Raw genomic sequence first — 14,023 nt, 5'->3', positions numbered from 1 at the left:
AGATTTAAAAAAATCCTTCTGGTTTCTCACCCAGTCAACTTTCGTTAGTACTGGCTGTCCTCGGTTATCCGACGCAATGTGTTACTCAAAATGGCGTCGTAAAGCGAAACCTGTTTTCCCATAGGAACACTGTTTAAATCAAACGTTCCATTCCTGAAGGCATTTTTAATGCTAAAATACACAGAAAATGTTACTCAAGCAATAAGATATGCAGCACACACACAGATTATTATGTAAACATTATATTTATTGATTCCAGAACTGTAAAATAAAACGCTTCTGTATTCTGTACAGTAATGTACATGAACAAAAAAAACCCATCAATTATTGGAGGAAGATGATTGGGGGGGATCTTCAACAGACAACGGACTTTTTGGAGGTGATGTAGGTGGACTTGAAGGTTTGGGCCTCTTGAAGAATTTCTTCAATGAAGTCTGGACAGATCCTTTTCTTTTCTGCGTGTAGATCTCTCTATAGCAGCGGATTTGGCTGGACACTCCACGACTGACTGTTGAACTCCGTTCAATGTTAGGGTCATTTTCCTCAAATATGGCCAGTGCGCTATCAATGTGCTTGAATGCCGCAGCCAACATTTTGGTTGACAAAGATTTACGTGGCTGTGCCACTTCAGCAGATTGGTGGGCCTCCTCTTCAGCAATTTTTTGCTCTTCTAATTGCATCAGGTCTTCATTGCTCAACTCGTTAGAATGTGAGGCGAGCAACTCCTCAATATCCTCGGTTACCACCTCCAAGTTGAGATCTCTGGCCATTTGCACAATAGTTTCTGTAACCTCTGCAATAGTCTCTGTAATGCCTTGGGCATCTGACACAAAATCAGGGCACAAATTACGCCAAACTCCATTTAAATTGGATTGTTTGACCTCATTCCATGCCTCTCCGATGTTTCTTACTGCATGGAGAATGTTGTAACCCTTCCAAAATTCTTTCAACGTTGGACCTCCTTCCACATCAGTTGCTCTGATGGCCTGGGCAAATGTTCGCCTAAGGTAGTAGGCCTTGAAAGAAGCGATAACCCCCTGGTCCATCGGCTGTATCAATGAGGTGGTGTTGGGGGCATGAATACCACCATGACGTTTGGATGATGGTCATCCAGGTACACGGGATGGCCAGGAGCATTGTCCAGGAGCAGCAATGCTTTAAAATCAAGGTTCTGGTTTATGCAATATAATTGCACAGCTGGGATAAATTGATGCTGGAACCAGTCCTCAAAAAGGCTCCGTGTTACCCATGCCTTACGGTTGGACTTCCAAATCACTGGAAGTGTGCTCTTTGCATAACCCTTGAATGCCCTAGGATTTTCTGCATGATAAACAAGCAAAGGTTTTAGCTTGAAATCACCTGCAGCATTTGATCCAAGCAGAAGAGTCAGCCTGTCCTTTGCAACTTTAAACTTTAAAACCCAGGCATTGATTTTTCCTCTTTTGCAATGTAGCTTCTACTGGGCATTTTCTTCCAGTACAGCCCAGTCTCATCAACATTGAACACTTGACGTGCGCAATAGCCACTTTCCTCTATAATTTTGGCCAATGTAACAGGGAAGGTTTTAGCTGCCTCCTAATCAGCACTAGCAGCTTCACCGGTCACTTTAATGTTATGCAAGTTTGCCCTCTCTTTAAACCGCATAAACCAGCCCTTACTTGCAGTGAACGTTTCCTCAGTGGTCCCTTCTCCATGCTGGTGCTTAATGTCCTCATAAAGTCTCAAAGCCTTGCCCTGAATTAAGGCTAAACTAATGGGCACATGACGCTGGGATTGATCTTCCAGCCATATGATGAGGAGTTATTCTACCTCAGCAGTATGCCCAACATGTTGCCTTATTGTTGTTCCTTGCATAGGTGCTGAGCCCTTGATTTGTTCCAAGATTCTTGCCTTATCTTTTATTATTGTCACAATAGTTGTGCGAGGTATATCCAAGGCACGTCCAATTTCTGTGTTCGTCTTTCCTTTCTCAGCGCTTTATTATGTTTTGTTTGGTCTCCAAAGTAATAGATTTTCTAATCCTTTTTGGAGTAACAGCACTTCGCTTTTTGATTTTATCAGACATGGTTAGGGCCTAAAATACACCACTAAACCTTCACACAGACTGTTCAGAATGATTTCCCTAACCTGCAGCCTTCTGATTGGGCAATTGTAGCAATTTTGTAAGCGTCGTAAGAGCATCGGATAAGCCGTTCGGGCGTCGTAAAAACGGGCCATAGAGATGCATTGACTAGCGTCGGATAAGCCGTTCGTCGTAAAACGAAACGTCGTAAAACGAGGACCGTCTGTATTTATAGTTGGCAAAAGGCTCGGGGCCAATTTATCTTTTAAATTATGTGCCTTAGTATATATTACTTGAGCCCTATCGGGTAAAAAAATCCCTTAATACTAACTCATTTTTTAAATTATATCAATGTTTATTTAAAAAAAAGTATGTGTGCTAGGTAACACTCCACAAAAATGAAAATTCGTAGAAAAGATAAACAATAAATATGGATGCAAGTACAATTCTAGCCCCAATGTAGGCCTGGAGAGACATTCTCATGGATCAGTACATTATACATAAATAGGAGTGAGAGGAGGGGTGGAGTGGAGACAAGGGAGTGAAAAAAAATGTGAAGAATAAACTGAGTATATCTTCTACACCTTTGGTCATTACCATGGTTCTTAGATCTGTTATTATCCAAGTCTACAGATACAGGGGCTATGGTAAATGAATCTACTTGCACTTGGGTGTTTTCTATTGACTTTGCATTAAGCTTGCTTATTGTGTTATTTATTAGCATTTTAACTGATTATTATATTTACTTATGTCGCAATCAGATACTGTATGGCTATATAGTTTGACAGTGATATCTACCATATAGCGTTTTGTAACAGAATTTATGCTTGGACAAAATATTTTGAGAAGGTCCACAATATACCATATTGTAACACTCGCAGAGTGAGGGTGGGAAATTTCCATATTTTACATTCCATTGCTGATGGAGTTAAAACATACAAATCCTTGGAGCAACTGTGTGACTATACAAACCGATCACTGATATTTCGTTAAGTTATGTTATCGTGGCAAATACGTTGCAACATGCATGCTGTGGGAAAGGGAGAGCAAGTGATATGCCAAAGATTACAGGGTGTGTAAACTCTCCAAGCATACATTGTACCTGCAACCTCGTGTACTGAAAACCTACAGCTACTATACTTTTTGTGTGTGTGTTTGTGTCTTATAGTGCTAGAAGTGTTAGATATACATAGGAACAGTCAATTGTAACTTATAAACTGACGAGCAGCTGCGTGAGAGATGTGGTGGGAACTAACACACTGTGTGATGGTAGGGGTAGCTGGGGGACCTAATAAAGAAAAATCCCAGCTGTGTAACTTGGCTGCCCTAGTAATATTTCATACAGCCAAATGTCTTTAATATCTGGGGAAGAACAGGGAATGTGTAAATGTAACCCATGTCTGAGAGAATGGATTTCAAAGCATGTGTTCTTTTGTGCCTTGTGACAATCCTTCCCCCAGTTTAGAAAGCCGGCATTGTCTTATGATGTGATTTGGGCTAGCTGTGTGTAATTCTAAGTCCTGTCTTTTACATAATTACCTTGTGTCTGTATTTATGCCTGTGTTAGCAATTTCTCCCAGATTAGATACCTGGTATTGTGTGGTGATGGAATTAACATGCAAGAAAGTAAATGAGATATTCCACTTACTGTCATTTCTATGGAGAAAGACTAAGCAATTCACTTAGTTGAAGCTCTCCATAGAAATAATAGGATTAAAACCAGAGTTTGGATAGCTAGGTGTCAGGACTCCTGGTGGGAGGTGAAAGGCTGTTGATCAGATCTGGAAGTAAGAGCATTGTACTGTCCAGACTCTGAGGCTCCTACCCAGCGGGAGATCTTGAGTGCCTTAGCACGCTCTCCTCTGGCTTTTGTGGCACCAAACTAATCTGGTCTCTGATTGGCCAGCAGCCCCCTCCCATGCAAACGATAGCCACAGAGGGCTATATAAAGGGTGCTGCTGATCAGAGCATAAGTTACCCTCCGAGGGAGAGATACTCTGGGAAGGAGTGTGAAGATTCTCTGAGACACTCTGAGAAGGAGTGTGGAGTTGGACTGTGACCAGCTGGGGAGACATGTCAGAGTGGCTGCTGTGTGTTCAGCACTCTGATATCCTGAGGCAGAGAAGTGGACAGGGGAAACCCATTTGAAGTGGGTCCCTGCACTGAGGAAAGGTAGATCTCATTCCCCAGACCCCTATAAGTGTGTATATTTTTGTATTCTTGTGTTTCAGAGGTCTTATCCAAAATAAACCTCATTTTATTTCACTGCCTTGTTTTGCCCTGTGACTTATCCCTTAAATATAAATGGTGTTAAAAGACCTGGTCTACCGTGACACACTGGTCCTATACAGACACACAATCCCATAGAAGGCATCAGAAAAGCCCCCAGAATCACTGCACTCATTACTTGTCATATGTCATACATATGATGTTCAGGAGTACAAATATCTCCTCAAGATCGCCACCAAAATGGGAAACTGAAATACTTGGTGTAAGAGCAAAACTGGTATGTTCAGAGCAATGACTATTACCTATACATTTTTTATATTTAAGTGAAATAGTTAAAATCTTACTTAAATCAAATCCATTTTCTCAACACCTATTCTCTCCTAGACCCTCTACAATCTGGCTTCCGCACTGCTCACTCCACGGAAACAGCCCTCACTAAAATAACTAACAACCTCCATGCTGCCAAAGACAGAGGTCATTACACTCTGCTCATATTACTCGACCTCTCTGCAGCATTTGACACCGTGGACCACCCTCTTCTCCTTCACATTCTCCATACTCTTGGTATTCAGAACAAAGCTCTATCCTGGATCTCATCCTACCTCTCCCATCGTACTTTCAGTGTCTCTTCTGCTAACACCTCCTCCTCTTCTATTGATCTCTCTATGGGGTTACCCCAGGGCTCTGTCCTGGGACCTCTTCTCTTTTCTCTGTAAACACTCTCTCTAGGTGACCTAATAACATCTTTTGGGTTTAAGTATCACCTCTATGCTGACGACACACAAATATACTTTTCAACACCCGACCTTACACCTGCTGTACAAACCAAAGTTTCTGAATGTCTCTCTGCTATATCATCCTGGATGGCCCTCCGCCGCCTTAAACTCAACATGGCTAAAACAGAGCTCCTCATACTTCCTCCCAAACCTGGCCCTACTACCTCCTTCCACATTACTGTTGGAACTACGATCATTCACCCAGTAGCCCAAGCACGCTGCCTAGGGGTCACACTCGACTCCTCTCTCACATTCGCCCCTCACATTCAAATCATTTCTAAAATCTGTCGCTTTTTCCTCCGCAATATAACAAAGATACGCCCTTTCCTCTGTTGCTCGACTGCTAAAACTCTGACTCAGGCCCTCATTCTCTCCCGTCTTGATTACTGTTGACAAAGTGAGAATATGACGTAAGGGGGGGGGGGGGGGGTCTGACATAACAGCACTGGGATCTAAGCAACCATTTTAAGTCAGCATCCGTTTTAGGTTTTGTCTGAATGAAAGGGGTATGAGAATGGACGTTTTGAAAGAGATTTTTGCTTCCAATTTTAAAGTGATAATAAGCCACGCAGCTAACTTGAAAAACTTTGAAGAGAAGAGCAAAAGTGCCAATGTTATGAAAATAAGAGACAGATAACACACTGTCCCGCATTCCGAGGGAGGTGCCCATGAAGTCCCGTATGTAGAGAAAAGGTCAACGGCTTGAATAAAGTGTTAGTGCCGAGTCATTTCATTTCTAATATGAATCCCACAGTAAATGCTATTAACTCAATGTGTTCATGTACATATTTTGTTTATCTCATATGCTTACGTAGTGACGCACACGCAACCTCATATAGGGGGCGTGGGCTTAGTATTTTGTGTATAAATAAGGCCTGTATGCCACCATGTCGTTGGGGGAGTGTTTACTTTGAACCTTCCTTCTGCGTGTGCACCGCACAATGCAATAAACTTATCTGTCATTCTGCAAAACATATCCTCAGACTTGTGTTTTTTATTCACAACTTTCACACTGTAACCTCCTGCTGTCCGGCCTTCCTGCCTCTCACCTGTCTCCCCTACAATCTATCCTAAATGCTGCTGCCAGAATCACTCTACTCTTTCCTAGATCTGTCTCAGCATCTCCCCTCATGAAATCCCTCTCCTAGCTTCCGATCAAATCCCGCATCTCATACTCCATTCTTCTCCTCACTTTTAAAGCTTTACACTCTTCTGCCCCTCCTTACATCTCAGCCCTAATTTCTCGTTATGCACCATCCAGACTCTTGCGTTCTTCTCAAGGATGTTTTCTTTCTACCCCCTTCGTATCTAAAGCCCTCTCCCGCCTTAAACCTTTTTCACTGACTGCCCCACACCTCTGGAATGCCCTTCCCCTCAGTACCCGACTTGCACCCTCTCTATCCACCTTTAAGACCCACCTTAAGACACACTTGCTTAAAGAAGCATATGAATAGCACTGTGAACATTCTGAACACCTGATACATAAAGCTTGGCCCCCTGCAGACGCACTTACCAGAACTCCCTCCTACTGTCTCTGTACGTTCTCCCTACCTACCAATTAGATTGTAAGCTCCTCGGGGCAGGGACTCATCCTCCTTAATGTTACTTTTATGTCTAAAGCACTTATTCCCATGATCTGTTATTTATATTATCTGTTATTTATTTGATTACCACATGTACATTAATGGCGCTATATAAATAAAGACATACAATACAATACAATGAAGATACACATACCGTGGACAGTGTGGCGATATTTGTACTCCTGAACATCATATGTTCAAAAGATGACGAGTAATAAGTGCAGTAATTCAGGAGGCTTTTCTGATCCCTTCTGTGGAATTGTGCGTTTGTTTCTAATCGCCCCAGTGACACCTACTTGTAGCAAATCATTTTACTTCACTAATATAAGTTGAGCGGGAGGTCATCCTTTGGTATGATTGAGTCGGACTGCAGCAAGCCTGCTTGTCTTTCTATACTTTTCAAACGTTACAAGGACACAAAAGTCATACTCGCACAAGGTTGTTGCCATTTAGAAGAATAGCTAGCTGTCCGTTTGTTTGTTTAATATGAACAGGTGATTTATGTGATTCATTTTTTTTTTTCATTCATAATTGATTGAAGATAATTTAACAAACGAGTGAATATTTTAAAACACGAGGAACAACCTGTCATTAGCGTGTGGGTGATTTTTTCCACCATCACATATTTGGATGCAGGTTCCCCAAGAACAGTAAAAGTCCATGTCACGGAGACCAGGACTTTTAACACCTTTTTAACCGGGATCATTCACTAGACAAAGCAAGGTTGTGGAATAAAATGAGTTTTTTTCGGGTAAACCTGCGTACACACAATGAATATACAGACAGAATACACACTTACTGGGGGTTTGGAAGGCTTACCCTGACTGGGAAATCTCACCTGGCTTCCTGGTCCTTTTCGGCTAAAAACCCTAGCCGCGACCGCTACGTTCTAAAATGAGAACTTGGACCTCGCGTCTGATTTTGTGTCGGCAGGGCAGAAACTAAGCCGACTGCTCTGCTATTCATAACAAAGCAACTTTAAAAGCCCGCCTGCGCTTCACCGACTCGAGCCACAAGATTGTTCAGTTCTCTGACTCGGCCAACTCCTTACATACCCTCCGCTGGTGTATCTTCAGCATGGAAATAGGAGCAACCAATCAGAGCGTGAGAATTCCTTCCCACCAGCCAATAGAAACGGGCTCGTCTCTTGGCTGACGTTGGAGGAGGAGGCGTACCAAGGCGGCGCAAAGCCGGGTGGGAGGGAAATATGAATTAGCCAATGGGAAATTCGACTAAGACCTGTATCTTCCCCCAGCTAACTCATTGCCACCACTGGGCAGGCTCCACCAGGTCTGGCAGACTCAAAGGTGTCACCACAGGCTACCCTTTGTTCCCCAGACCTGGCAAATCGCCCTTCCTCACCCACCAAATGGTTTTGTCACCTATGGACATTTTCCCTCCTTTGAACTCCAATGTCTATCCAGACATCCCTTCACCTATGTGGATGCCTGAACTGACTGCATAGAGATTTATAGAAAATGCACCAAACACAATAAAATATGTTTTAATACAATTATGACGGGGGGGGACCATGCCCGGGATCATGCTTGCACGTCGGGAAGAATTAGGGGACTACCGGTAACTTTGGCCCCCGAACTCCTGCAAACAAAAGAAAATAACTACATTTCCACCCAAATATCTCATCTAAAACTTATACTTCTGTAGTTTCATGTTTCTGAGGCAAGGGGAACATGTAAAAGGGAAAAGCGGGGTACACGTTGCCTTTTACAGGTTACATTACATGGCCCCTGGCTTATGTCTGGCTGAACCAGTCTGGCTTAACCTTTATCATGCAGACGACTACCCCCTACCTTCACAGTCCATCTGATTTATGTTCTAACAAATTTATGATGCTGGTGTGTTTTTAATATTTCAAGTTTACCTTGATAATTTTTATGAGCTCAAAAAGGGCGGAATAATTATTCAAATGTATGCATGGGAATAATCAGGTCTCTCCTCCTGCATTCAAATAATGTCTCCGCAGCAGCTTTCATGAGTTGAGTATAAAATATTAAACGGATCAATGATGTGTTGCTTGATAAATTAGATTTCCTGTGGTAATGAAACGCTGTGACCTTTCTCTACACCAAAACCTTATACATTTGTGACTACTGTCGTATCACAATCTATTCCAAAATCCTATGTTGCAGGTACAGTATGCCATAGTGAGCTCCTCTGTCACTGATTTCTACGGTGAGATCGAGACTTAATCCGTCTAAGATATGGGGAGGGGGGGATATATTTCCTTTGGCTTGTCCATTGCCAGATTTGTGTTTTTTTGTGTGTGTTCTGGATACACAGTATCTGTTTGCTCCCCTTATTGTTTTTACGACTGTTTCAAAGCTCGTACATTCTCGTTGATTTTTAATATCTGTACAGAATTCCACAATGTATCACAGCACATCAATGATGCATGGAGCTAGTCACATCAGTATATTGTATCGTGAGCAGAGATTTTGTCTATGCTGCATTTCCCTGGACTGAGCATACAGGACATGTTCAGGATGGCAGTGCCAGTTCAACATCGGCAGTGTCTGAGCTACTGTATACATGGGGACATGCACATCAACATCCAATAATTCCCGATCTTCGGGGGCACCAAAAGTGCCACAGAAAGTTAAAGTTTAAAAAGTGTACTAGATATGCAAGGACACTTTTAGATGCGTAGGTCAGGGCACGGTCAGAAGCTGACTCATGAATTTTAAAGGCAGACTACAGTAAAACCTTTTTAAGATCTATCCTCTGCCATAGCTTAACAGTACAAAAGGAAATCCAAGTAGAATTATTGAGTACTCCTTTTCTTAAGAGACATCTATCTTTGATGTTCTGTCGTTTTATTGTTTTGGGAGGTTGAAGTGCATTGAAATTAATTAGTAAGTACATCTGTCCACTCCATCTTCTTTTTCACCTGATGTTCTAGATCGCAGCAGCGAGGGAAAGAGTTGATTTTTAATTTGGGCTAGCAAATGCATAACTTAAGTTTGTCATTAAAAATGTCAACATGTTGATGGTGAGCTTCATGAAAAAGCTTGTTCTTCTTGCTCTTCTCCTTTCTGTTCCTTACAAAATTGTGCCCAAACTTTTAAGACCATTTCCCTAAGCTCTAATCACAACAAAACAAAAAGTCATACCATTAACATCTGCAGTTATAATACAGATCAGGTTGGTTTTTACCAAAATGTAGGGCCAGTGTTGCTTTCCTATGAACTGTAGTGCCTATTTACATACAAGGACATTGGTTAACTGGTTGGGACAGGATTTAATTGTGAAGATTTTGAATCTTTGCTACTGTATGTGGTTTCCATGCTCTCTATTGCATTTCTTCATAATGTTATCACCATAGAGTAGTCTTGCCATTGTCTGAAACACACCTGGTGATTTTCTTACTCTTGCAGGGAGGGGAGAGGACTGTGATGCTCTCAGCATAAACGCTGATACTTACGACAGCGATATCGAAGGGGCGAGTGGCGAGGAACGAAGTCAGGAGGCACCTGTTATTGCCCCCCCAAAACAAGTCGGCCAGGCTGACGACATTGTGATGGACATTGAGAAAAGCGTCAATGAAATTCTGGGGTTGGCTGAACCGGTAACAGAAGATCCACAGTCAGCCGACGTGACGGCACTCCCAGAGGAAGTGCAGCCATCAGCCCAGCAGCTTGAGCTGCTGGAACTCGAGATGAGGGCCCGGGCCATCAAAGCCCTGATGAAGGCCGGCGACGTGAAAAAGTCCTGAAGTTATTGCACTATATTTTTACCACTTTGCTGGCATAGTGGCCTGCAATGCATTTCCTGAGTAATACATTGCAAGCACCTCCTGTGGCAAAGGGTAGTTGACCTGTGTCGATTTGTACATCATCAATTTATTGAAAATGTAACCTAAGGAAATTTGACTTGATGTTTTAGTGCATGACTTCTCAAATCGTCCTCACACCCCCCCCCCACCCCCAACAGGTCAGGTTTCCAGAATATCCCTGCTTCAGCACAAGTGGCTTCCTGCTTCAGCAGGGAATATATTACTGAATCTGGGCTATACTTAAAACCTGACCTGTAGGGGGGGTCTTGAGGACTGGAGTTGAGAACCTCTGCCCTAGTGTGATGAGGGTTTCACAACAGTAAGTAAGGGGGTTATTTATTAAACTGTGATTGTTCAGATGGGTTCAATTCCCAATCGGCACCAAAGCTCTTTCTGGGTTGGGAATTGCACATTCATATTCTATAAACAACAAAAGCACAACTCCCGAGAGACAGCACAAATATCAAATATTCATGGAGCGAGGCTTGACTTTTTTCCCCCAATGGGAGTTTCCAATTAACAATGCCCCAATCGGCAATCACAGTTTAATGAACAAGCACCTACAATTAGAAAGTAAGTGTGCCTTATTATATTGCATAACTCTGTCATAATATGTCTTCTCTTGTACTGATTACACTGCAATAAGAAGAAGCTCTGACTAGATCTTATCGTTTCACCAAATTATATTATCATTGACCCCCACCTTCAATTTCCCCCAAACACCAATAAAGAAAACCCCGTTACCAGAAACGAAGTAGCAAATGGGCTAGAGATGCTCAGCATTTTCATACTACGCCATGTTCATATTTTAAGAGGTCAATGTGCATTTCTTCTGCATTTTGTTGTGACTATTCCATGACTCCCTGTCGTCATTTTGGGTCGTCTTTTAATATAATTAAAGTGTACTACCTTGCGTAATGGTTATGTTCAATTATTTATTCCTTTTCTATCTCCATAGGCATTCGATTTGCATTGGTTAACAATGCTTCTGAGAGTTATTGTATACTTTTTGATTTCTTTCTTTTCCACCTGATCGTCATACTGGATCCCTCTAGTATAGCCCAGTGGTGATTGAACATATTTCGATGACCATACTAAAATGTATCCTTCACACTTCGTTCGGTATTGATGAGGAAATGGTGCAGAAGGCATTAGTACTGTACAAAATAGAAATTACCCATAAAATGACAACTGAAACCATAAATCTGCAAATATTACAAGAAAATCTGAATATAAAAATGTGTAGTGAGTTTACTGCTCTGAGTGCAACGAATCCAGAAATCATTAACAATTATTATTTGTTTTAATCAAATCGTGTTTGCCACAGAAATGAAGCAAGTTAAATGGTATCATCCGTTCATTATTTCCAGTGCTAACTGTACCACAAAGATGGGAGAGCGAACATAGTCCATTTGATAAATCAAATCTTCAGTTATCTTTGTGCTACAATTGTGTGACATTGAAAATACAAATGAAGTTATGTTAAACAATATTTGTGTTGATTTTTAGATGGTTTTTTGTATTGTTGGTTTGTTGGAAACAATTTGAAAAAAAAAAACCACGGGGACAAGGTTAGAACCACATACTGATAAAAGCTAATGCCGCTGATATTGTATTTCAACTCATCAGGCTGTTTACTATTGGTAGTCTGTAAGTAAAGTATAATGTTGTTATGATTTATTGATGTTCTAGACCAGCTGTGCGCAAAGTCATTTGACGTCGCCAAACAAGGTGAAGGGGAGCAGGCGGGGGGGGGGGGCGGGGCGCAGCTCAAAAAGTGTGCACTCCCTTGTTCTAGACATTGTTCATTTACAGGGCACCAGTATATTTCATATTGCAGGAAGGAAGACGGACGTGCAGTACGAGTACTTTGCAGTTTAGTGAATTGACCTTTTTCAAACATAACCATGAGGACATTTACTTAAAATGGATTCCAGGGTGGGCAAAAATGGGAAATGATTTAGATCATTTAAGAGGAGAGTTTTGGTCACTGAACATTGAGGTACTGTGAATGTCAAGATAATGTATTTTGGAAGCTTGCCATGTACTAATGCATCCTGCTTTTAAACTATTTCTGAAATCTCTGGATCCTACCTAAGACATTGATACTCTGTTTTTATAGATCTTACTTTATATCATACTAGCTGAAAGTTCCTGTGTTGCTCTGGAATTCTAAGAAACCAACCTCATACCTCCCCTCCTCCTCTTCCCCCCCCCCTTACCCACTTCTCTCTCTTTCTCTCCCACCTCCTCATCTCTTTCCCACCTCCTCATCTCTCTCCCTCCCATCACTTTCCTTTATTACCTTTATGATATGCCCAATTCTCTCCGCCTCCTTCGTCAGCTATAAAGTTTACACAGAATGCAATCTGACTCTCCTTATCTGCCACCAGGCTACGCGCATTATGATGTCAAGTGCTAGATATATAGCCTCACAGGTACAACACCCCAGTGGCTGACTTGCTTAAGAAATTTTATCAGTGTTGATCAAAAGAATTGACCAGAAAGGAAACCCTTTGTAAGTAGCACTCAAATGTCACACATTATAATGGTGGACACAGTGGTCCCGCAGTGGTATACTGCAAGTCAGTCAGGTGTATCCGGAATCACCGAGGATATCAAAAATAATAAAACTTTATTACTTCTACATAGAAAGTTAAAAACACAGATGCATTATTAAAAATCCCCATACTCATGTGGCTGATACGTGCAGGTCAAAATAAGGTAAGTATAATTGACTATTTAATATACACACATATCATGACTTCCAAATATAACAGCTGGTATAAATTTAGCTAATATCCAATGGACTATGTATACACATTCATATGATAACAGGCTATGGCTACTACACTTAGGATAACTGTGATTAATGCTTGATTGTGTAACCAGGAGCTGAGTTATATAGTGAAGTGATTGCATACAATAATGCATCTGTGTTTTTAACTTTCTATGTAGAAGTAATAAAGTTTTATTATTTTTGATATCCTCTGTGATTCCGGATACACCTGACTGACTTGCAGTATACCACTGCGGGACCACTGTGTCCATCATTATAATGTGTGACATTTGAGTGCTACTTATAAAGGGTTTCCTTTCTGGTCAATTCTTTTGATCAACACTGATAAAACTACATTTATACCCTTTGCAGCACCTGTCATTTACCATTTAAGATTTAATTACACATGGTGACTGCGGTCTCACTCACCTATCTAAATTGCTAGAGAAATTATAATAACTCGTACAATTAAAAATAGAATGTAAACAATTATATACAAACAAAAACCTGCTCCTTGATCTCAGGAACCACCATGCACAATGTTATTACTTTATCTTAAGAGGCGTCCAAATAAATAGAGAACACACAAATGCCTTTACACAAACGAAATCTACTATATATTTTGGAAAGTCACTCTGTGAAAAATAAGAAGGGTAAAGAGGGTTTGTGGTGACCAGCGGAAGCCAATGACTATAAAGGTGAAGTCTATTTCTAATTTTTACATTCGTAGTTAAAATTGTATATGAGATGAAATGCATACAAGTTACCGCACTGAGCTTCTGAAGATTTTCATTTGATGTG

General features: G+C 41.3%; 1 protein-coding gene across 1 annotated transcript in view; it reads left to right on the top strand.

Annotated features, from left to right (window-relative positions):
- CAAP1 (caspase activity and apoptosis inhibitor 1) overlaps positions 1 to 11,356 on the top strand; it is a 44,322-nt gene extending 32,966 nt beyond the window's left edge. The window contains exon 6 of the mRNA XM_075595499.1: positions 10,046 to 11,356. Coding sequence (XP_075451614.1) covers positions 10,046 to 10,383 — 338 coding nt within the window. The 3' untranslated portion in view covers positions 10,384 to 11,356. The remainder of the gene's footprint in view (positions 1 to 10,045) is intronic.
- Positions 11,357 to 14,023: the final 2,667 nt, after the last annotated feature.

This window comes from Ascaphus truei, chromosome 1, assembly GCF_040206685.1.
Source record: "Ascaphus truei isolate aAscTru1 chromosome 1, aAscTru1.hap1, whole genome shotgun sequence".
Taxonomy (NCBI): Eukaryota; Metazoa; Chordata; class Amphibia; order Anura; family Ascaphidae; genus Ascaphus; species Ascaphus truei.
Note: the sequence above shows the minus strand (reverse complement) of the source record. Positions and strands in the feature narration are given on the sequence as shown.